Consider the following 23,704-nt stretch of genomic DNA (forward strand, 5'->3'; position numbering starts at 1 on the left):
TTCTTTGTAGCAATGGGACAAATGCGACGCAGCCGGGTGTGCAGTTTCAGCGTTTTCCATAGAGAAATGTTAGATCTTAATATGAATCCAATAGTATAGATATCGATATTTAATAAATCATGACCCACTCGGCATGTTATGTTGCTGAAATATTGAAATATTCGGAAATAATGCAGAAATATTTCATTAACATTTCATTTGTAACTATGCATCTAAAATATTTCAAAAATGTACCTGCACCATGTTTTTTGTAATATTGCATTAACAATATGTCTGAAATCTTTCAGAAAGTTGTTACAATATTTATAAGTTTCTGTAATATTGCAAAAAAAATGTAGCAGAATGCAATATTTCAGAAACATTTCTAAAGCATTATAAAAGTATTATTACGTTTACTTTGCACGAATAATATTTCTGTAACATATCAAACGCAACATTGCATTTAAAATATTTGTGAAAAATTTCTGAAGATTGCGTCGGTAATGAAAAATTGAATTGCAGGCAGTGAATTTTCTACATATTGCGGGAGAAATATTGCAGATGTAATGGTTTAGAAACATTTCTGATACATGATAAAACTATTATTACGTTTGCATTGCACGCGTTATATTTTTGAATGTTTTACATACAACATTGCATTTGTAATATTCCGAAAAGTTGCTGACAGACTTTAGAACTTATAAAAAATTAAATTTATTATTATATAATTATTGCATTTTTTCTCTTTATTAAGAATTTTCTGATATTCCAAATTTTGTCATATGGCATTTTTAATATAAAATATAAAATATTTAATATAAAATAATATTCGACACTGACTGGCGAAAAAGATTTATTCGTATATCTGTATTGTTAATATTGTTATGCGATAGCTTTATGCTCACCAAAATAAGCAAGTATAAGAAAGAAAGAAGCGTCAGAGTCAGAAAATCACCACTACCCTGTTCGATCATCGATGTCAAGCGACAAGGCGCCGGTATACTACTTGGATGGGTGACCGGCTGAGAGAGCGGATTTCTTCGGACAAACGCGCGACGGCTATACGCACATACGGCTTAATATATTTTTGACGTAGAACTACGTCTTTGTCGACAGTAAGGAGGGGTATAAGAGGGGGTAAATCTAGGCACAGCCTGCAAACGAATGCAACGAAAATATGTCACACTTTGAACGTTTGTATCTTCGAAACTAATAATCGTAGAGTAATCATTGACATCTCATTTTAAAGCTTAAGAAGTCCATTTATGATAAATCCAGCCTGAACTCTCTATTTCTTCTTCGTTTAGATATAGTAGCGTTAGAAAGTTTAGCTAAATTTCTCGTAGATGCAACGAAAACATGTCACACTTTGAACGTTATATCTTCGAAACTAATAATCGTAGACTAATAAATGACATCTCATTTTAAAGCTTAAGAAGTCCCATTTATGATAAACAAGACCGAACTCTCTATTTATAACCGATTTTCTTGAAATGGAATTATTATAAGAGATTTTTCTCGAAAAATATTAAAGGACAATATACTTTATTATATAGTTTTTGAAAACTCTCAATGTAAGCTAAATGTTTTCGCAATTTAATAAATAAATAAATGAATGAATAAATGGATGAATGGATTTAATAAATAAATAAATAATGAATTAATAAATGGGTGAATGGATGAATGGATGAATGGGTGAATGGATTAATAAATAAATAAATAAATGAATGAATGAATGAATAAATGAATGGATGAATGGGTGAATGGATGAATGGATTTAATAAATAAATGAATGAATGGATGAATGGATGAATGGATAAATGGATGAATTGATGAATGGATGAATGAATGAATGAATAAATGAATGGATGAATGGATGAATGGCTGAATGGGTAAATGGATGAATGGATTTAATAAATAAATGAACGAATGGATGAATGGATGAATGGATGAATGGATGAATGGATGAATGGATGAATGGATGAATGGATGAATGGATGAATGGATGAATGGATAAATGGATGAATGGATAAATGGATGAATGGATGAATGAATGAATGAATAAATGAATGGATGAATGGATGAATGGATGAATGGGTGAATGGATGAATGGGTGAATGGATGAATGGATTTAATTAATAAATAAATGAATGCATTGCCTATATCGCCCTTGTCACACTTTAACGTCACACTTGAACGTTTGTATCTTCGAAACTAATAATCGTAGAATAATAAATAATATCTCATTTTAAGCTTAAGAAGTCCCATTTATGATAAGACAAGTCGGAACCCTTTATTTCTTACCTCTTCGATACAGCAGCGTTAGAAAGTTTACTAAATTTTTTGTCGATGCAACGAAAATATGTTATACTTTGAACGTTTTGTATCTTCGAAACTAATAATCGTAGAATAATAAATAATATCTCATTTTAAAGCTTAAGAAGTCCCATTTATGATAAGATAAGTCGGAACCCTTTATTTCTTACCTCTTCGATACAGCAGCGTTAGAAATCACCACACACACCACACACACACACACCACACACAACACACATATACACACCACACACACACACACACAACACAGACATCACACACACTCACCACACACACACACATACCCCACACACACACACAACACACACACAGACCACACACATACTACACACACACACATACACCACACACACCACACACACACCGCACGTACACACCACACATACACTACACACACAGACCACACACACACCACACACACACACACCACACATACACACACTTTTCATCAAATATTTTATTTTTCTCATGGAGGAAGCAATAATGCAATAAAAAATGAATAAATAATGAAATAAATAAATAAATAGTCAATAATGATGAATCAGCGCTACAGCCCTGTGTGGAACTTGGCCTCTCTTGATCACGAATACTTTAACATGAAATAATGACAGTTGACGTAGTTCTACGTGTTGCTTGCGGCACAGTTGTTACTGTGCCCATTTTTTTAGTACTTATCGAATAATCGTGGGATACTAACGTGTGGTACAGGCGCAGTAGGGGAGAGTGGGCACCCTTGAACCACGTTTTTTCAAATCACATTAAAAATGATTTTCAATAACTTCATTATAATATAAATGAGACTATTTGATGTTTAATATAATAAACTTTGTTTGTAAATGATTTAAGAAGTAAATTTTCAGAAATATTTTGCAAAAATAATGATATTTCGAAATGCTGCGTTTGTCACAGTGGACCCCACGCGTGGGGTCGATTGAGCCATAGCGTAGGGTACACTGTGACATGTAATGTGAAAGGTAGGATATACCCTGTGACACGTAGAAAGATCTGTTTAAATCCTGTTTATTACAAATCTTTGGTCAATTGAAAAACCAAGACTGTGCTAGAGAACCAATTTATCAATAATCGTGTCATATTTGTTTCATCAGATGACCTAAGAAATTGAAAACTGAAAACAAAGTCCTATAACCTCACTTTTTGTCGTAACCTAGCAGAGATCAACGAATATTGCCTCACAGCGACTCGATTACATGTAACCTGTAACTAAAGGGTGAAAAAAAGAGAAAATGAAAGTGTGGATATGATTATCAATGAAATTATTTTATTTTATAGGAAAATTTAGGCACTAACATTTACTATTCCGCGATCAAAACACACTACGGAAACTCGCGCTGTCACGTAGGTAGGTTAGATAGTTCTGTAAGCGTGGCACAGAGGACCCCATCAACCTGCGTCACATTGGACCCCACTGAACATCGATATTATTTATCGTAAATAATTCAGATACAGAACAATTAAACGTTTTTGTGCGCACGTTGGTATTGAACCTAGATCCCGACGAACGTCTTATGAATTTTGTTTTAACTGTAGAATCCCTAGAAATCCATACATATCAAAAAGTTATGACAAGTAAAAATTTACTTTGTAAGGCTCCAATTACATATCTGCCTTTAACTAAAGTATATATGCTTATTTCGGCATAATTTTTTGATGGAAGTTATATGTTTTGAAAACAAAATTTTTCTTACCCACCGTCACTATTTTGCAGAACGTTAATACAGAAAACTCGCACTGTCACATTGGACCCCGTGGTTCAAGGGAGCCCACTCTCCCCTACTTACGCATTATATCCAAGTAGAACAAAAAGTCAAGATGATATCAAAATAACGTCATATTGATAGTTTAGTGTGTTAATTTAGTATTTTATTAATTTAGTATTTCCAAGATACGTTACGAAAAAGTAGTACTAGCAATCAGTACTCAGTACTGAGTGATCAGTACTCGTAGTATTAACAGTATTAGTATGTTAATACTCATGAATATTGCAGAGTGGTCAGTACTGTGCCTATTAGTTTCTTACAGTACTGGCAGTACTATCATGATAGTACTCCGAATATTAATCTAATAAAGTACTGACCACTTCAATACTTTGAAGTACTAATGAGTATTATTGCTTGTAGTACTGCCAGTACTGTAAGCACTGACAGACACAGTACTGACCATTCTGCAGTATTCATGAGTATTAACATACTAATACTCTCAATACTACGAGTACTGATCACTCAGTACTGAGTACTGATTGCTAGTACTACTTTTTCGTAAGGAGAGGCCACTATTCTGCACATTTACCGTAATTATATTCACTTTGCATATTTGACACAACACAAAAGGGAGGATATATAAATATTACAAATTTAATATATAGTTTTACAACTGGGCTCTTGTGCGGAGCAAACTGGACTCCGGATCTTTCGGGAAGAGACGTTAATTAAGCCGTTGGTCCAAAGGGTTAAGTGAGAGGAGAGGGGTAGTGATGGATGAGAATTGTAACCCTACGGGGATCGATTAAAAACTTCCAATATATAGTTTTACAGTATCCGTAACTGTAACCTCTCAAACACCGACTAATTTTTTCTTGTTTAATTATTGTATAAAAAAAAAGATTTAGAACGACCAATTTAAGATCAATGGACAGTAATATTACGGATTTTGATAGAAATTTGTCTACGAGCACGCATTACAACTTACGCAAACGAAAGAGAGATGAAGCAGACACTATATAATGACGAGTAATTATATTCACCTTGCATATTTTACACTATACAAAAGAAGAATATATTACAAATTCAATATGTATTGACTTTTTTACACAAAATTTTTCGTATATTTAGTGTAAAATTTATATAACGTTAGTTTACATTTTAAATTTTCTTTAGTAAAAAGTATATTTCCGTCTTTTCATATTTCAAATGTTGATTAAGCAAATTTTTATAATTCTGTGAATCTTCTTAGCAAAGAAATAATAATGATTACTATGTTCTTTTTTTCGTGTAACAGTATCTTTTTTTATATCTTAGGACGATGTATATTTATCTTTTGAAATAATTATTTCTTACATCTTAGGACAATACATTTTTCGAAGATTATTATAAATTTTATAGATTAGGGGAGACCGAAAATATATTTAGTTGATTACATTTAGGTATACAATATATTTTTATATTATGCTTTGTTATATATATGACCCAAAGGAACTTAATTGGCTTTGAGGTATGTTGACACGAAAGGAATGGAACAAGTTAATATGACATGTTCGAACTCATGGCGTGTACAGCTTGTTCTACTTTTAGTTATTGTCATCAATAAGTTTTATTTACATAAATATGGACCAAAGATTTTATGTTTAATATAAATTAAATAAATACGTATCATCATTTTAATATAATCTGAAGTATATAATACAGTAAAACTAATGTTAAATTATCTTTTTATATTTATGGTAAACCATAACGTCAACATTTAATTAAATCAAACTATATTTTTCTCGATGTAGGCAATTTGCCTTAGATGCATATATTATGTGCCATTGTACCCCCTTAACGGGGCAAATTAATTCGCTAAACATCCTTGAGGATAAAACGGATTTTTTCTATAAATTTACTTTCGAACATTTTAGTATATATTTTTTTCTGTTATTAAAGAATTGTACTTTCAAATTATATTAATAGGCACAAAATGTTGTATAAAAAAGAACAAAAAAATAAAATGTAAAAAGTGTGTCATCTTGCTCAGGTCGCCCTTATTATCTTATTTATATATTCCAAGCACAACTAAGCTGTAGATAAATGTTAATAAAACTATTTTACTATTTGAATTTGTAAGTGTTTATTTGTATCTAAAGAAAATGAAATAGTATTATCATACTTAGTAGAATAATAAAATATTTAATGCGAAAGAACTTGGTGTTGAACATGACAATTTGTGTTTATCATAAAATTTAATCCTTTCACCATTGTTTACCTATCAAAATAACTGAATATTTTCATGTAAACAAAACTTAATAATGAATAAAATTCAACAAATATAAGCACATTGAGCACATACATATATAACGATAGATTTTCTTTATATCGCTCTATTTCATATCAACATATCAGCACAAAATATAATAAAGCTGACAGATTTTTAAATAATATTTACCTAAGTAATTAAAAAATAATATTTATATTATAAAAAGCACATCTTGCGTCATTATTTTGCTACATAATGTCCTCGTGCATCATCAGCCGGTATTCTCTATTCAATATTATTTCGTGTTTCTACATTAGAAAGAGAGAGAGAGAGGAAATTTGTTATTTTTTAACAATATCCTGGACAAAGTTAGTCATATTTTGTCGAATTAAATCACTAGATTTCTTGCCTGGTATTTCATGTTTTATGTACGTAATATAAAGTAGAAGAACACCATTTATGATAAACACCAACGCAGAAAATACTGCAAGTATTGAATATATTTGTAGAGTCAACGCACCACCAAAGTTTTTCAACAAAATGCTCCCTACAAAATTACCAACAGTCATACCTGAAAGTAGTGTAATACATTTTACACATTATAATTGTGTACATATATATACGAGGGCTGTTCAAAAAGTTCCCGAACTTTGTCTTTATAATTTTTGGGAGTTTACTCACTGAGAGAAATTTAAGCGATTTGCAACGACAACAAAATTTGATTTGCTGCGAGAGCAAACTTTTTGCTATTGCAACAAAAGGTTTGCTACTATTGCTAAATTAATTAGCTCTCGCAGCAAACCAAGTTTTGTTGTCACTATAGTGACAAATGATTTGCTAATACAGCAAAAAATTTCTCTCAGTGCTTACAACTTAATCAGCTTACTAGTCAAAGGGAGATAAGGTTGACTAAATTATAAGTAAACCTCAAGACAAAGTTTGGGAACTTTTTGAACAGCCCTATGTTTTTTAATATAACTAATATATATATTTATATTATTCGTGCAACTTTTTTTTATTATAAATTGACTTTTGATGTGAAACAAGATTTGAAAGTTTACCAAGACCCTCTTTCATCCCGCTCATTATTCCTTGAACAGAAGTAGATGTACCAGACGATGATATTGCATTTGCAAACGCTACTATTGTTGAGTGAGAAAATGCGAATGATGGACCCAGCATTAATAATTCTGCTGGAATTATCCACCATGGTGTCGGTGCTATAGATATTAATCCCATTCGTATTGCATAAAATGTAAGAGAGAGAGTAAAGATGTAACCATATCCTAACTTTTGTAATATTTTACCTAAAAAAATTTAATATTGTGAGAAACGTAATATTTTAAATTATTCAATTGCTGTATTTATGTAACAAATCATAATTTAAGATAGTATTTAATAGTACCAAATAAACAGAACATTATCCCACAACCGAAAGTTTCCGTAGCTATCGTTAAACCTTCTATTAATTTAATTTTGCTCATGTAACCGGTTTTCATAGCAAGATCTTCTTCATACCTAGTAGAACAAATTAAATTTTTACGTTTCAATTTTTATGCTTAAATTTTAAATAACAATTAAATAAAAATACTTTGATAGTGATGACGCAAATGTACCATAACAAAAAATAAATCATGTAGCTATCCAAGGCGCCGACAATAATAGCAAAACATGAAAATATAACAAAAGATTTGTATTTCAAAAGTGCATAGACATCTGCAAATATGTTTGTCGACGTTGATATACGTGGCAGCTGTAATAAAAATATAAAATAGACTGTAAAAACAAAACTATGTGTTACTAGCTTTAGTTTTTTTTTTTCTACTCGTTTTTCTCTCTTAATGCGTCATAAAATTACCTCCAATTTTCTGCAGCAGATCAAATCGACACAAGAAAATACAAACACAAGAAGAAACGCTGGTGTGTAAGCTGTGTAGGTTTTTCCTTGGGACCATATATCCACTGTATATCCAGTTAAAAATCCTGCTAAACTGAAACCGACTCCACCCCATACACGCTGCTCACCATATTCCATTTCTGCATTTTTACCTATAAGACGATAAACATATATTATGAAACACACATGCGCGCATTCAACACATAAATTTCTTCTTTATATGATATATTATTTATATCTAAAAATGTATACAAAAATACTTACTGCAAAAATAAAATTTTAATATATAGTTTTTTTTATATTTATATCAATAAATAGTTTTAAAGATATATAATAATTATGAAATTATTTACCTAATATCTCAACACAAATTGCGTCGGTAATACACAAGGAAACATTAAAACCAGTATTGCCAAGAAGCATTAAGACAACAAATCCCCAGAAGGTAATGGATGTATACAGATAATGATTATCCTCAAAATTATTACAGATAACATTGCAATCATTATTTTCTATTGACCTTTCTTGACATAATGGTAGTTCGTTAATATTTAATAAGCATGTAGTATTTGGTGAAATAATTGCTTCCTTTTCAGCTATACGGACAGATAGCCGCACCGAAAAATTTGTATCCTTGCATTGCCAATGACACGTAGTGCTTTTCATACCGTCATATGACGTTGAGGAATTCTTAAGTAAATAATAAATAGAACCTTTAAATATATAGGTTTATTAAAATTATTAATAATTATTAATAATAAGATATTATTGAAAATTTAGAGTTTAGAAAGTCCAAAATATTTAGAAAAAAAATACATTTTTAGTTTTAATATGTTTTATATAATATGTGTTAATATGATAAAATAAATGATAAAATTATAAAAAGTGTGTTAGTAGAAACTTGCACATTGCTTCCTCATAGTTTTTAAATGTGCAAGTAGAAACTTGTACATTGCTTCCTCATAGTTTTTAAGTGTGCAAGTGGAAACTTGTACATTGCTTTCTCATAGTTTTTAAGTGTGCAAGTAGAAACTTGTTTAAGTGAGCAAGTAGAAACTTGCACATTGCTTTCTTATAGTTTTTAAGTGTGCAAGTAGAAACCTGCACATTGCTTCTTCTATGAGGAAGCCTGTTTTTTTATGCATAATTATTAGTAGATATTTATTAATTTGGCTTCCTCATAGAGGAAGCAATGTGCAGGTTTCTACTTGCACACTTAAAAACTATAAGGAAGCAATGTGCAAGTTTCTACACTGAAAAAAAAATTTGTTTATATTAAGTAAATATATTTATTTTAGTATTATTTCCTTGATTTAAAGAAATATTTTGTAACTTTATAAAGAATTTATTTTATACTTACAAATATTTATTTAAATATTGGAAATATTTGTTTAACATTTTATTTTTTTGTTTTTAAGTATACAAATTTTTAATTTAAATATTATTTTCTCAAAAACAGCAATTCATTTTTTAACATGAAAAAGATTGCCTTTTTTAATATTAATAAAACAAGTTAAATAAATATTTTATTAGATTTACGAACTAAATTTCTTAATTTAAAAAAATTAGATACTTTGCTTTACTAAACATGCAATTATATTAAAATAAATAAATAAAAGCTTAATTGAAGGAATAAGTTATTTCAAATAAAATAATGACTTATCTGAATATATTTAATTATTTTTTTTAAATAAGTAAATAAATTACTTGCACGTGAAATAAATATATTTTTAATGCAGACAAATAATTATAAAAATTTGTAATAATAAAAAATATAAAAATATATTTTCTTCAATGAAAGAAATAAAAGTATTATGATTTTAGTAACTAATTTTCTTCAAATAAAATTTTTAATTTAAATAATATTTTCTCAAAAACAGTAATTTATTTTTTAACACGAAAAAGATTGCTTTTTTAAATATTAATATCATAAATTAAATAAATTTTTATTAAATTTACGAACTAAATTTCTTTATTTGAAAAAATAGATACTTTGGTTTACTAAACATGCAATTATATTAAAATAAATAAATCAAAGCTTAATGAAAAGAATAAGTTATTTCAAATAAAATAATGACTTATCTGAATATATTTAATTGTTTTTTCAAATAAGTAAATAAATTACTTGCATGTGAATTAATCATATTTTTAATGCAGACAAATAATTATAAAAATCTGTAATAATACAAATATATTTTGTTACTTTGAAAACTGAGTTTCTTTATTTAAAAATATATTTTGTTACTGCAGATTTATAAATTAACTTTCTCATTATACGGAAAAAAATAATTTACTTAAAAAATGATATTGTTTTTCAAATTTAGTAAATACACGCAGAAAATTTTTTGCGCGGCGAGAGGATTCGGCTCGCACCCGCTACGCGGCGCATCGCCAGTATACTTTTGCGTAAGTAAGATTCAACATCGACCCCTATATCTAGGGCAGCTCGGCACAGTTTCTACAGCGTTCTCAAGTTTGCTCGTGGCGGACAGCTGACCGCCACAGCTTATAACAGCAACTTATGTTTTTGCCATGACTGCAACAGACGTCTCGTTCTTTGTCCATCAGCCATTATTTTGAAAACATATTTTCTTTTTTTGAAAAATGAGTTTTTTTATTTGAAAATATATTTTGTTACTGTAGATTTATAAATTAATTTTGTTATTATACAGAAAAAAATAATTTACTTAAAAAATATTGTTTTTCAAATTTAATAAACATGGTTTCCATTTAAAAATGAATTTTTTTATTTTAAAAATATATTTTCTTTTTTTGAAAAATAAGTTTTTTTATTTAAAAATATATTTTGTTACTGCAGATTTATAAAATGTATTGCTTATTTAATTCAACTAACAATTTACTTAAAACAAAAAATTACTTCTTTAACTTTAGTAATGATTTTTTTTGTTCAAAATAGCAGTTTTTTGGTTTAAAAATATATTTTCTTATTACTACTGTAGAAATCAAACCTTTTGATTCATAAAAAAAAAGATTTACTTATTTTAAAAATTTGCATATTTATTTGAAAAACAAAATTTCTCTTATTTTGTAATGCGTTTTATAGTTTAAAATATTAGTTATTCAATTGAAGTATATACTTTTTGTTTAATAAATAACACTTACTTACTTTAAAGAAATAATTTTTCTACATTAATAAATGTTTTTTTTCTTTCTAAATATACAAATGTTTCAAATTATGAAAATAATTTTCTTGCAAATAGTCAAAACAATGGTTTTCTTAATTCAAATTTAATTTTCTTGAATCTAGCAATTTTTTTTTTCAGTGTACTTGCTCACTTAAACAAGTTTCTACTTGCACACTTAAAAACTATGAGGAAGCAATGTACAAGTTTCTACTTGCACATTTAAAAACTATGAGAAAGCAATGTGCAAGTTTCTACTTGCACACTTAAAAACTATGAGGAAGCAATGTCTAAATTTCCACTTGACACACTTTTTTTATGGATAGAGTATCATTAAAGATACTTACACATTTTTTAAGCCGAAATCGGTAACCCTCTCACCGATTCTCGCAAAATTCAAAACAACCTTCTTTTAATAATACTCTATATAAAATTACATGTACATCTTATACACTTTTTAAGCAGAAATCGGTAATCCCTTCACCGATCCTCGCCAAATTCACTAACAATCTTCCTTTAATGATACTCTATCCATCAAATAACTTAGGGTAGACCGAGGCGAATCGGATCAATATAAGTTTTAAGATAGTTTTCGTTAGTGTTTTTTTTTTTCAAACGAGCTATTTTATCGTGCTAATTAGTAATCCGATTCGCCTCGGTTTACCCTATATATTTTTTAGGCAGAAATTGGTAACCCTTTCACCAATCTTCGCGAAATTCAAAACAACCTTCCTTTAATGATACGTTCTATATACAAGGTGTCTGGTAATAATCGCCGGACCTCTTGTATGCAAGTAGAGTGAGTTAAACCGAGTAGAAAAGTCCTCTATCATTTTGGGAAATTCGCAATACTTATTGAGAAATTAATTGAAAAAGATCGGCCAATCCACGCGAGTAGAAGCCGGCGCGGCCAGAAGAGACGTCCCACATTTCCACCGTAACCCCCGTACTAGGCGCGCGGCGAAGCAGTGGAAGGGACGCTGCCGCTGGCTCGCGAGCGGCGCGTAAAGCTCCTTGCACAATAGCTTTGTCGGCAACTTTATCGTTGTCGCTATCGCTATCGCTATCGCCTATTGTGCAAGGGGCTTAACGCTAAAGCTCCGCGTCGAATTATTCTCTCTCTCTCGCGCGCGCGTACGAAATAAAAAATATTATGCTGTCAGAATAAAACGCCATTCACGGTCCGAGCTTGGATCTTACAATTAGTAGCCTAATAATAATATTTTTTGTGTATTACACATAATTTTTTCTCCAACAATTTAGTAGACTGCGCGCCGACTAAATTATCTGCAGACTTGCAACACAACAGCTCCCGTTGGAGTAGTAAAATCCTCTCCTTCCCCGTAATTAAATTGATTTGATTTAACTATTACTACGTTTACGCGAGCGTTACTTTTGTAGTAACTTACAATAATTTCTTCTCGTAAACGGGATTTTGTAGTAACTTACGATAATTTACTTCGCGTAAACGTAGTATGTGACGCTAAGCATCTAAATAACTGTAAAGAATTTATTGCGAAAAATTTTATGTAGTGCACAAAAAATATTATTAGGCTACTAACAATAAGATCCAAACTCGGACCGTAAATGGCATTTTATTCTAATTTGATCATGCTGTCATTTCCTCGCCACCTTGCGGTATACAGCACGCCGCATTTTTTTTTAAGTGGTATCCCCAGTAGGTCTAATCCACTCTCATAAAATTTAATGCAACAATTGTTCGAAGTGCCTCCCTCGTTCTTGTAAACAAAGTTCGGCTCTTAACTTACTAAGTAAATTTACTACTTACGATTCGGTCCGCTGTTATTCCCGCCCATACATTTATCGCCCAGCGATATTGAAATGCGCGATCTCGAACGACGTGCGGATTTTCTTCTGCCCAATACAGATAATTTCGTGTATTAAACACGCCATTCGGGGTGAATGTAGCTTCATCCGTCCATAGAATACGATCGGGGAAAAAATTATTCCGCCGACACTGCGCGAGAAATCCTGTATGTGTTTCGCTGACTGTTAATATTTATTAAAAACTAACGCAAAAACATTAAATAAAGATAATAAAAATACCTTCACAAAAATAGATGCGCTGTTCTTGATCTCTCGGAAAAAGTTGCTGTACTCCCTGATGATGATACGGATGCTGTCTGTTCCAAGGTAAAACACTGCCCACACAGAACATAATATTTAATAGATATCCAATGGATATCTACATATCCATATAACATCCATATCTATGGTGGATATTTAATAGATATCTATTAAATGTAAAAATATCCATATCTCTCAAATGGCCACCAGAGATATCCATTAAATATCCACGTGTCATCCACATATCCATATCTCTCAAATAGCCACCAGTGATATCCATTAAATATCCACGTGTCATCCACATATCCATATCTCTCAAATAGCCACCAGGGATATCCATTAGATATCCACGTGTTATCCACATATCCATATCTCTCAAATAGCCACCAGGGATATCCATTAGATATCCACGTGTTATCCACATATCCATATCCACAAAATAGCTACCAAAGATATTTATTAAACTAGATTTTGAGCCCGCGCGAAGCGGTCCGGCGATTATTACCAGACACCCTGTATATGTTATCAAAATCAGGATTTTTTGCAAAAGAATTGTCTGTAAAATAAATGCATGGGCGAAATTATAAATTACAGTATTCTTAACATTATATCGAAAAAATATGCAATTGTAAAAAAAAATAATGACTTACATAATCTTCGTCACAAGATGGTAAGGATGCACAGGAAACGTTTTGTAACTGGTAATCTGGTACTATTATTGGTTCTGGCAATGACGGCAAAAAATATAACATAATGTAGGAACCACTTGTAACGACGAGTATAATCATAAAGATCAGTTTTTTCTTGGTGTGAAAATAATCCAGAATAAAGCCAACTATTGGTTTGGCGACCATATATACAATACAACAAATGGTAATAATAGTAGCCATTATTAGTGGAGAAACACCGAGTTGTTTACCATAAACGGGTAAAAATGGGAAAATAGCACCTGCGGCTAAAATAAGAGCAATTAAATTATTCTTATGTGTATATGTACAATAGCAGAAATTTATTTTTAACATAATTTATTTTTAATATTTTTTAATCTATCATAATGTATATATATTCCTTAAATTTAATCTACATGGAAAGGAGTCAAACGCTCAATGTAAGCAAAACTTAAGAGAAAATATGTAGGTTACTTTCCACGTAGCACATATATTAGTTTCATGTACGTTTTTTGAACGTACCCAAGGAGAACAAAAAGTCAAGAAATAGTCACAATGACGTCAAAATATAATCATTTTAGGAAAGTCAAGGTGACATCATTTCATATATCCAAGAGGATAATAATGTGACTTTTTCGTGACGGCGTCGTGACCTTTCAGTGACTTTTATCAATAAAGTGCAAAAGGCTTTGATCCATTCTGAACCCTCTTTTATCGACAAAAATGCCTTAAATATGGCTTCTCAGGTGATCTCCAAGTCACTTGTAGAGGCACTTTTATCGATAAAAGTGAGTTCAGAATATTGTTGTGAGCGCACAACGTATTCGCGATAAAGTATGGCACCTGGCAACACCGAGGGCCGGATTACTTGGTAATCCGACCCTAGCGACGAGGACCGATGACGCGAAAGCCAGCACGCGTCGCGGTAATGACCATATATGGTCATTCGGGATATCACCAGCCCGCTAGGACGTTGATCGCGAAGTCAACGAAACGTTAATTGTAACCCGCAAGTCAGGGTAGTGAATATCCACAAGTGTATTAATAAAACTATCCTTTATTAAACGTGACTGCTAACTAAATATCGCCAGTGTCCTCTCTCCCTCTAATCGGCGGATCCAAAGAACTCGGTGCCGGCCCTGATCTCCAATTCAAGGCGGCGGCACAACAATTGGTGGCAGCGGTGGGATCTGCTAACCGGACGAGAGGACATCCTGCCAGACTTACGCCTGCAAAAAGGAGCGGATCATCAAAAGGCGGTAAAACATCCCGGAGAGGAACAGCCGACCAGATCCAGAGCGAGAAAAGCCACGGTAGTAGCCCCCGCGTGTTATCAGCGACACCGGAGAAGGCCCCGATCTACCGCACGGACTCGCCAGCCCGAAGCAGCGAAGCAGGGACGCAGCGAAGCAGCGAAGCAGAGGCACAGCGAAGCAGCGACGACGAAGCAGCGAAGCGACCCTGCAGGACAACGACTCAGCGGAAAACGGACGCGATGCGCTACACGGCGTTACTGTAAGTCCGTTACGATTTATCATTGCGAACGCCAAATGTAAAACTTTGCGAGCGACGCGAGACGGTCCGAGAACGCCGATAACAAAAATGAGAGCCGATAGATGTCGGACGGCGAAATCACCCCATTCCGCCCCGTCCGAAACGCATCGTTCCTACACAGTGAACCAGCCCTGCGCGCGATAGAATCTAGCTCGCGAAGTCCCGTGCGCGTCAATAGAAATACCGATAGCGAGACATTAGACCGCGTGCGACGGAATTTAGACTCACAATTTTCGAACGATAACACACCAGTGCTAGAACTGCACCCGAACGTAATTACAGAGCGGGAATTTTCGTTCGACGAGATAGACGCAAATTTAGCGCGTGAAAATAACAATAATAATTGCAGTAACGACGACGATAGACTGACCCCGACACAAACAGACGCACACTCCGACGTCGCAAGCAGTACGATTAGCAGAATCTCTCAACGAGGAGAATTCTCCCTGACGTCCTACGATAGCGACTTGTTTGACCCGACGGAAGAAGATTACACCCCGCGGGCAAATAGAATGAGCCAACAGAGAGCTAATGCGGCCCCTGCGCCACGAGTCGACATAACGCCCGAACAAGTGAGCGAGGAAATTAATCGTTTACGATCGGAAGCCCAGCGATCGTCCGAAAGGGACCAAAGCCGAGCCCCTGAGCCGGCACGAGCAGGCCAAGGAGCGGCACAACAATCGCAAACAGACCTAGGAGCGCTAGGCACCGTGATTACCGACATCCAGCGGATAATGCGCGACATGCAGGATCGCATGAACCGTTCAGAGGCCGCGGAATTCGAGCGCTCTGTCGAACTCCTTCGCGCAGTGCGCGATGTACAGGACCGCGTAAGCAGGCTAGAAGCTGTAAACTATGAGCGCCCCGACGAAATAGGTCGCCGCGGACGCAGCCAAGGTCATCTGGACATTACCTACGGGCGCACGCAGACCGACGTCCGAAACCAACCGGGACATCACCTCGAGTGCCTTAGCCTAAAGGACGCCCGAAACATGATACCCGAGATAGACGGAGAATCCCGGGAACGCATCCGCGAATTTCTGAACGCCAGTAATTACGCAATGAAGAACATACACCCCGCGGATGAACCGACACTTCTGGAGGCAATGTTATGCACCAAATTTAAAGGCAAAGCCATGATAGATTTTGACACGCGCGATATTCATGATTTTGCGCAGTTAAAACGCGAACTAGAAACAGAATATCTAGGCAAGCGAAGTATGACCCACCTGCAATTAGAGTTTAACTTCCTAAAACAAAAATCGGGAGAAAGCGCGCAGGAATTTGGGCGACGCGTAGAAAAACTAGCGCGAGAACTATATGAAGCCATGGAGGAAGGCCAAGGGCACTCACAAGAGCAGCAGAAGGCCATTCTCGACAGTATAAAGGTGCAGGCCCTCCACAATTACCAGATCGGGCTGCACGAGGACATTAAAATGGTAGTCAGGGCGCAGCGATACCAAACTTTGCAGGAAGCAATAACCGGCGCCACGTCAGAGGAGAAATGGAAAGGACCTCCTCAGCGCTCGACATATAATACCGACCGAAACAAAAACGGTCAGGAGCAAACCCGACAAGCTTGAAGCGTTGGAGTTGAATGCGATAAATGCGGAAAGCTAGGCCATAGCGGACAAGAATGCCGCACTAGCCGATACGCCAATAGATATTCTCTCCCGAGGGCAGAAAAACCCCGCGGAATAAATACTGTTGAGAAATATTGCTTCCACTGCAAGAAAGAGGGGCACAAACGGGAAGATTGTTGGCAGCTGAACGGCCGACCCGAAAAGGAAAGAACACGCCAATCTAAAACTGATGGAAATAAAAAACCACAGCTATATACCACAGCGAAAGCGTTTAAGCATACGTCAGACAAGGACGATGAAATATCGAATAGCAGCAGCAGCGGCAGCAGCAGTAGCAGTGAAGAGGAAAAGAGACCGAGAAAGCATAAGGCGCGAGCCGTGAGCGAGTATCAAGTTACTCAAGTGACAAGCAAGACTAGTAAAAATTATAATCTAGATCTCGTGACACTCCCGATGCAAGAAACCAAAACGGGAAAAATGAATTTTTTGCTCGATTCCGGAGCAGCACTAACCTTTATCAAAATAAGAAATTTGAAAGGCAATACACAAATGCGTGAAAAGAAACTAGCACTGACAGGGATAACAGGACACCAACTGTACACCCTTGGAAAAATAAAAGCCACAATAAAATTGGGAAAACAAGTCATACGCCACACAATATACGTGGTAAACGACGAATTCCCGATGGATTATGAAGGAATACTAGGAATCGATTTCATCAAAAAGCACAGAGCTGATTGTCTCCATGGGAAAAACGTATTGAGAATCGGCGGAGTAAATCTTAAGCTCCGACCGTATAAGAAGCTAATTCAACCCCCCCGCAGTAAAACAATCATACAGACGACAGGTGCAGATCGAAATAGGAGAGGTATTGTATATGTGATATACACATATATTGAATGTGATGTAAACTTGTTTGGCACGAAAAGTGAGTACAAAAATACACAATCTCTTTGTCTACACAATTCTAGAGTGATGTGTCGTTCCCTCATTCTATTTTCTTGAGACCAGGCTCCTGCGCGAGCTTGTACTTTAAACAATATTTATATAATAAAAATACATAATCGATACAAATATCGTTGAATTCCACTTGAATATAAAGGAGGAGTGTCAATAAGGCCGTTTTTTGGACCACGTCAGAATCGCTCCAAACTGTGGTATTTTCTTCCTACCGATGTAGCTCACAACCTCCTAGAACCGTTTGCTGTCCGAGCAATTAGAGGCTGAGAACGGGCAACTTGAAATCTCAAAAATCAATGGAGTTTTTCACATGGTGGTAGTGCCGGTCTCATTTCAGCATGTCATTGTTGAGCTTCCATCACCATATTTTCTCAAAAACTACTAGAGTATTTGCTGCTTTAAATACGAAAGGGAGCTCATCAGACCTTCATGCATTCAAGATAGAATCAAGCCTGGTATTTTGAACGGATTGCCATATTACTGAACAATCATACAATAGCATCCCTTGCGATGAATTGGACGATACTACTATAAGCCCAAACTTGATTTTAAGGAATTACATCATTTTGCGAATGCAATGTATATGCGAAATCACATACTGTGAAAAAATATTTGAATTCCAAACCTCAGTGAGGAGATGTAAAGAATATCTTCCAAAACAGACTTCTTTTTCATAGAATGCAATGCTCAGCTTCGCGGAGCATTGGTATCATTCAGGTTATTGTGTTCTGCTGCACAGTATGTACAACAAATAACACAGGCACACGAAAAAAAAAAAGTCTTGTCCACCAGACGAGACAAACATTTCTATACGTTTTTGGGGTTGCTGAATCCGAATCCGGGGTCGGTTTGACTCGGTCAGATCGCATTTTGTTCCTAATCTCAAAAAAGTGATTGAAAAAACCGAAAACTGACCCCGATATGTCGGAGAAATGCGGAAATGCGATCTGACCGAGTTAAACCGACCCCGGATTCGGATTCAGCGACCCCAAAAACGTATAGAAATGTTTGTCTCGTCTGGTGGACAAGACCTTTTTTTTCGTGTGCCTGTGTAATCAATCGTTCCATTTTAATTAACAATTCATGCATTCCCAAAACGAGAACAGTACTGTGCACTATCCACACTTCCAGTAGCTTTGTTCTTTTGTTTTTCTTCCCGTCATTCGTTTGCCTTCACGAAATCAAGACCCAACGCATTAATTCTTCACCTCATTCAATCAATGGTTTCTCATTAACGATAAAAGCAATCCTAGAGCACAAACAGTATTGTGCACTCTTCATCTGACCAGTAGCTTAGTTGTTCTGTTTCCTTCCCGGCATTCGTTCCTCTCAACAGATTCAACATCGACTTGGATACACGTTGTCTTTTTAGCGCGTTCTTGAACTGAAAGCATTGTAGGTGAACTGTCACCACATTATTCTCATCGCACTTATGTTTAAATGAATTGTCTTTATCAACGATCAGCGCATTTTCAGAGCATAAACAGTATTGCGCGCTGATCTTCTTCAGTAGCTTAGTTTCTCGTTTTCACTACTTTTTATCGCTCATTACCATTTTCTTGTTACTATTACGTTAATATCCATTATCCGACCGCATTATGAGCAATCGTACGAGCAGCACTTCAAGTACTATCAGTACTGAATCTGTTGCTACAACTGATACTCCTCAGTGCTCCAACATCTCAGAATCAAGCAACATCCCTTCTTCGGTGAAAATAAGAGTCAGCATCCAGGGCTGCAGAGTATCCGGGGCGAGATGCATCGTATGTAAGAAGGCTAAGAAACTGACTCGTATCTCTCCTATGGCGAGAACACAAATATTCATAGACAGAGGTATAATCATTCCGCCAGATACTCGATGTTGTATGAGACACTTGGAAAATGGTTTTCTCAGTAAAACAGCAACAAATGATATCGAAGTAAAGTCAAACTATTCGATTCTAGATGATAAAACTCTTTGTGGATTGTTAGAAAACTTGCGTTCGGTTGCTTCTCGGAAAGGACTCGATTTTGATTATCCACCTGCACTTACTGATGACGATTATTATAATCTGACTGGGTTGAAGAAAGATCAATTCGATTCCGTTCTTGCTTCAATCTCTGGTCATATTAGATCTACATCTGGACGTTCTCCTCGGACTTGTCTTGCCTTGCTTTTGACGAAACTACGTACTGGTCTTTCGCTTTCAGTTTTGTCTACCTTATTCGCTCTCCAAAAGAGGAGAGTAGGTAGGGCGATAGCTGCAGCTTGTACTGCTCTCCTTTCAATGTTTGTTCCGAACTTTTTGGGAACAAATCATATCTCTCGAGAAGATTTCATCACAAAGCATACGAGAACCATGGCTAAAACGCTCTTCGCGGGTGGAGAGGATGTCTGTATCCTTGTAGCCGACGGTACGTATATGTATATAGAGAAAAGTTCTAATTACAAGTTCCAGAGACGAACTTTCTCACTCCACAAAGGACGTCCGCTAGTGAAACCCATGATTCTCGTAAGTTCAACAGGATACATCTTAGAAGTTTTCGGACCTTACTTCGCGGATGGTAAAAATAATGATGCAAACATTTTGACCAGCATAATGCGATTTGACGCGAGTAGGCTCCGATCTTGGTTGCAACCTAACGATGTTTTCGTGGTGGACCGTGGTTTCAGAGATTGCCTCGAAATGCTGCAAGATCTAGGTCTCATAACTAAAATGCCCCATTTCCTCCGAGAAGGTTCGCAACATACTACATCTGAGGCCAATGAATCACGCCTCGTGACTAAAATACGCTGGGTGATAGAGGCGGTTAACGGTCTCCTCAAGAAGTGGAAAGCACTAGATCATGTATTCCCAAATTCTCAAGTACCGTATGTAGGAGATTACGTGCGCATTGTATCCGCTCTTTGCAATGCTTTCAGAATACCGAGGATCAGTGACGATCCAAATGATACAACCATTGCCGAGCGTATGTTGCGTCTATCGCAAATGCCGAACCTCCTCCAGGAAAGAGTTGAAAGAGAAGGTTGGTCCAGGAAAAGGGTGATGTGGCAACCCGTAGTTGCGGATTCACTCCCTGATTTCCCTCAATTGACCTTACACGAGTTGGCTCATCTGACCATTGGCTCATATCAATTGAAGCAAGCGCAATCGTATGCAGAGGAGCACACAGCTGGAGATGGGATGTATCAACTGTTCGTCCATAGGCAAGAGAGGAATATCTTACGTCTTTAGATACAGTCGCGCCACACATCATCGAAGGTGTATAACCTGTGGATTGAATATAGTCAAGGAATCAATCCCATCATATCCTGGTACTGTCAATGCAAGGTCGGTGCTAGAACCGTTGGTTGTTGTGCACATGTGGCATCCGTCCTTTGGTATTTGGGGTATTCAAGACACTCTGAAAGACTTCAAGAACGACCATCCCAATCCTACGCACAATATATCCAAGATGCAGCTGAGAATATTTCAGACTGGTCTGACAATGAGTCAGGTGGAGATGGCGACCAATCTAATTGAAGATTCTCCGGCGCCTACTCCCAATTTCTCAATTACTGACTGTTCACTTCTTCATTGTGAATTCGAAGAGTATTGTAACGGTATTAAAAATAAACGATAATTAAAAATACGGCTAAAAAAATACTGTTATTAAAAATAACGGTGTTATTAACAAAAAATATATAAAAAACAAAAATATATATATGGATATAAAAAACGAAAAATATATAAAAAAACAAAAAATATATAAAAAAACAAAAAATATATAAAAAAACAAAAATATATATATAGATATAAAAAACGAAAAATATATAAAAAAACAAAAAATATATAAAAAAACAAAAAATATATAAAAAAACAAAAAATATATTAAAAAACAAAATATATAAAAACAACAAAAACAAAAAAGAAGCTACAAAAACTTTCTACGTCAACGTCGTTAGCTCTGGGTAAAGCTAAAGGAAAGTTCCCTTTTTGAATGGGCGAGAGGGGCGGCATTTCCCCTTTTTTTTTGCTCGTCAAACGCTCGGACAGCAAACGGTTCTAGGAGGTTGTGAGCTACATCGGTAGGAAGAAAATACCACAGTTTGGAGCGATCCCTCCCTCTCCCTCCCTCTCTCTCTTCCTCTCTCTCTCCCCCCTCTCCCCCTCTCTCCTCCCTCTCTCTCCCTCCCCCTCCCTCCCTCCCCCCTCTACCTCCCACCCTCCCTCCCAACAATGACATGCTGAAATGAGACCGGCACTACCACCATGTGAAAAACTCCATTGATTTTTGAGATTTCAAGTTGCCCGTTCTCAGCCTCTAATTGCTCGGACAGCAAACGGTTCTAGGAGGTTGTGAGCTACATCGGTAGGAAGAAAATACCACAGTTTGGAGCGATTCTCACGTGGTCCAAAAAACGGCCTTATTGACACCCCTCCTTTGCATGCAAATGTGTCTTGCAAGCGAGTCATTATTACGTTTAAATCGCTATTAAATCATTATAAATTAGATACCTGCCAACGATTATACGTGGTTACAAAAGAAAAGACATGGTAGCCTTTACTAATAAAATGCTACAAAATAAAAAAAATTATATTAAGCGTTATACTACTAACTCTTTAAGCAACGTCAATAATTAAAAACAAAAAAAAGTTTCCTAATGATTGTCCATTAGAAATAAACATAAAAACACCGCTGTTCTCTAATAAACTTTACATAAAATTAAAAGTAAAAAACGTAAATTAAAAGTTAAAAAAAAGAAGGGAGAGGTAGAAAATCACAGCTGAGCGTGAGCGGTTTCTTGCTTCAAAATCGGTCTGGGGCGTTTCTCATCGTTCCCGTCGAAAGGGATAAAGCAGGTTGCTGTGCCGAAGTGCTATCCCTTTGTGTTATTTCCATATTTCCAATTAATTATAGCGAATTTGGGCGCTTGCACTAGTGCACACTGACTGTGTACTAAGGCTTGTTCTTATTGTTAGTTAATTCTTATATTTACAGATCATCTTAAATACTTTTTGAAATACTTCTTAGCCAGTAAAATGATCTGTACAGCATCCATACAGTATGTTTTATTGGCTAAAAAGTTTTTAAACATGTATTTAAGCGACTTTTAATATAAGAACAGATATTACCCAGGTAGCAAGACTCGTCATTTTGACGTCTTTTGACGTCATTTGACGTCAAAATGACGAGTGCTTGCTACCTGGGTATAAACAAGCTTTAGTGTGCACTCAGTGTGCACTAGTACAAACGTCCGAATTCACTATAAATCTTTTGCAGTAAATTGTAATATATATAATTGTATATGGGCTACTAGCCACACAGGATTATATCTGTTTTGACTTGCGAATCTATATCTATACAGATATAGTGCTATATCTGGTTGTATATAGGTCCAGATTAGTCACATGAATACATCTGGCTATATGTGACTGCATATATATATATATATAGTTGTATATAATACTATATTTAGTTATATATAGAGTGCACTACTCACATATTATTATATCTGGCTTCACATACATTTATATACAATTAGATATGGTGCTATATCTGGTT

General features: G+C 35.2%; 1 protein-coding gene across 1 annotated transcript; it reads right to left on the reverse strand.

Moving 5' to 3' along the window:
• Positions 1-6,147: 6,147 nt before the first annotated feature.
• Positions 6,148-13,896, reverse strand: LOC139786519 (major facilitator superfamily domain-containing protein 6-like). Its single transcript, XM_071725675.1, has 8 exons — positions 13,393-13,896; positions 13,115-13,317; positions 8,144-8,334; positions 7,902-8,038; positions 7,691-7,803; positions 7,347-7,592; positions 6,695-6,856; positions 6,148-6,593 (listed from the first exon to the last, which is right to left on the reverse strand). Exons 2-8 carry the CDS (start codon positions 13,140-13,142, stop codon positions 6,571-6,573), a joined length of 900 nt encoding a protein of 299 aa, XP_071581776.1. The 5' UTR covers positions 13,143-13,317; positions 13,393-13,896; the 3' UTR covers positions 6,148-6,570.
• Between the last annotated feature and the right edge of the window lie 9,808 nt (positions 13,897-23,704).

The sequence above is a fragment of the Temnothorax nylanderi genome, unplaced genomic scaffold (assembly GCF_030848795.1).
Source record: "Temnothorax nylanderi isolate EJ_2023f unplaced genomic scaffold, tnyl_v1.0 TNYL_tig1062_pilon, whole genome shotgun sequence".
Taxonomy (NCBI): Eukaryota; Metazoa; Arthropoda; class Insecta; order Hymenoptera; family Formicidae; genus Temnothorax; species Temnothorax nylanderi.

Excerpts from the sequence above, each read along its gene's own strand:
- LOC139786519 (XM_071725675.1), bottom strand. The coding sequence starts at position 13,142 with ATGGGCGGGAATAACAGCGGACCGAATC. Across the intron at positions 7,804-7,901 it reads ATGATTTATTTTTTGTTATG|GTATGAAGAAGATCTTGCTA; the intron begins GTACATTTGCGT and ends TTGTTCTACTAG. Across the intron at positions 6,594-6,694 it reads CATAAAACATGAAATACCAG|AAACACGAAATAATATTGAA; the intron begins GCAAGAAATCTA and ends TTTCTAATGTAG.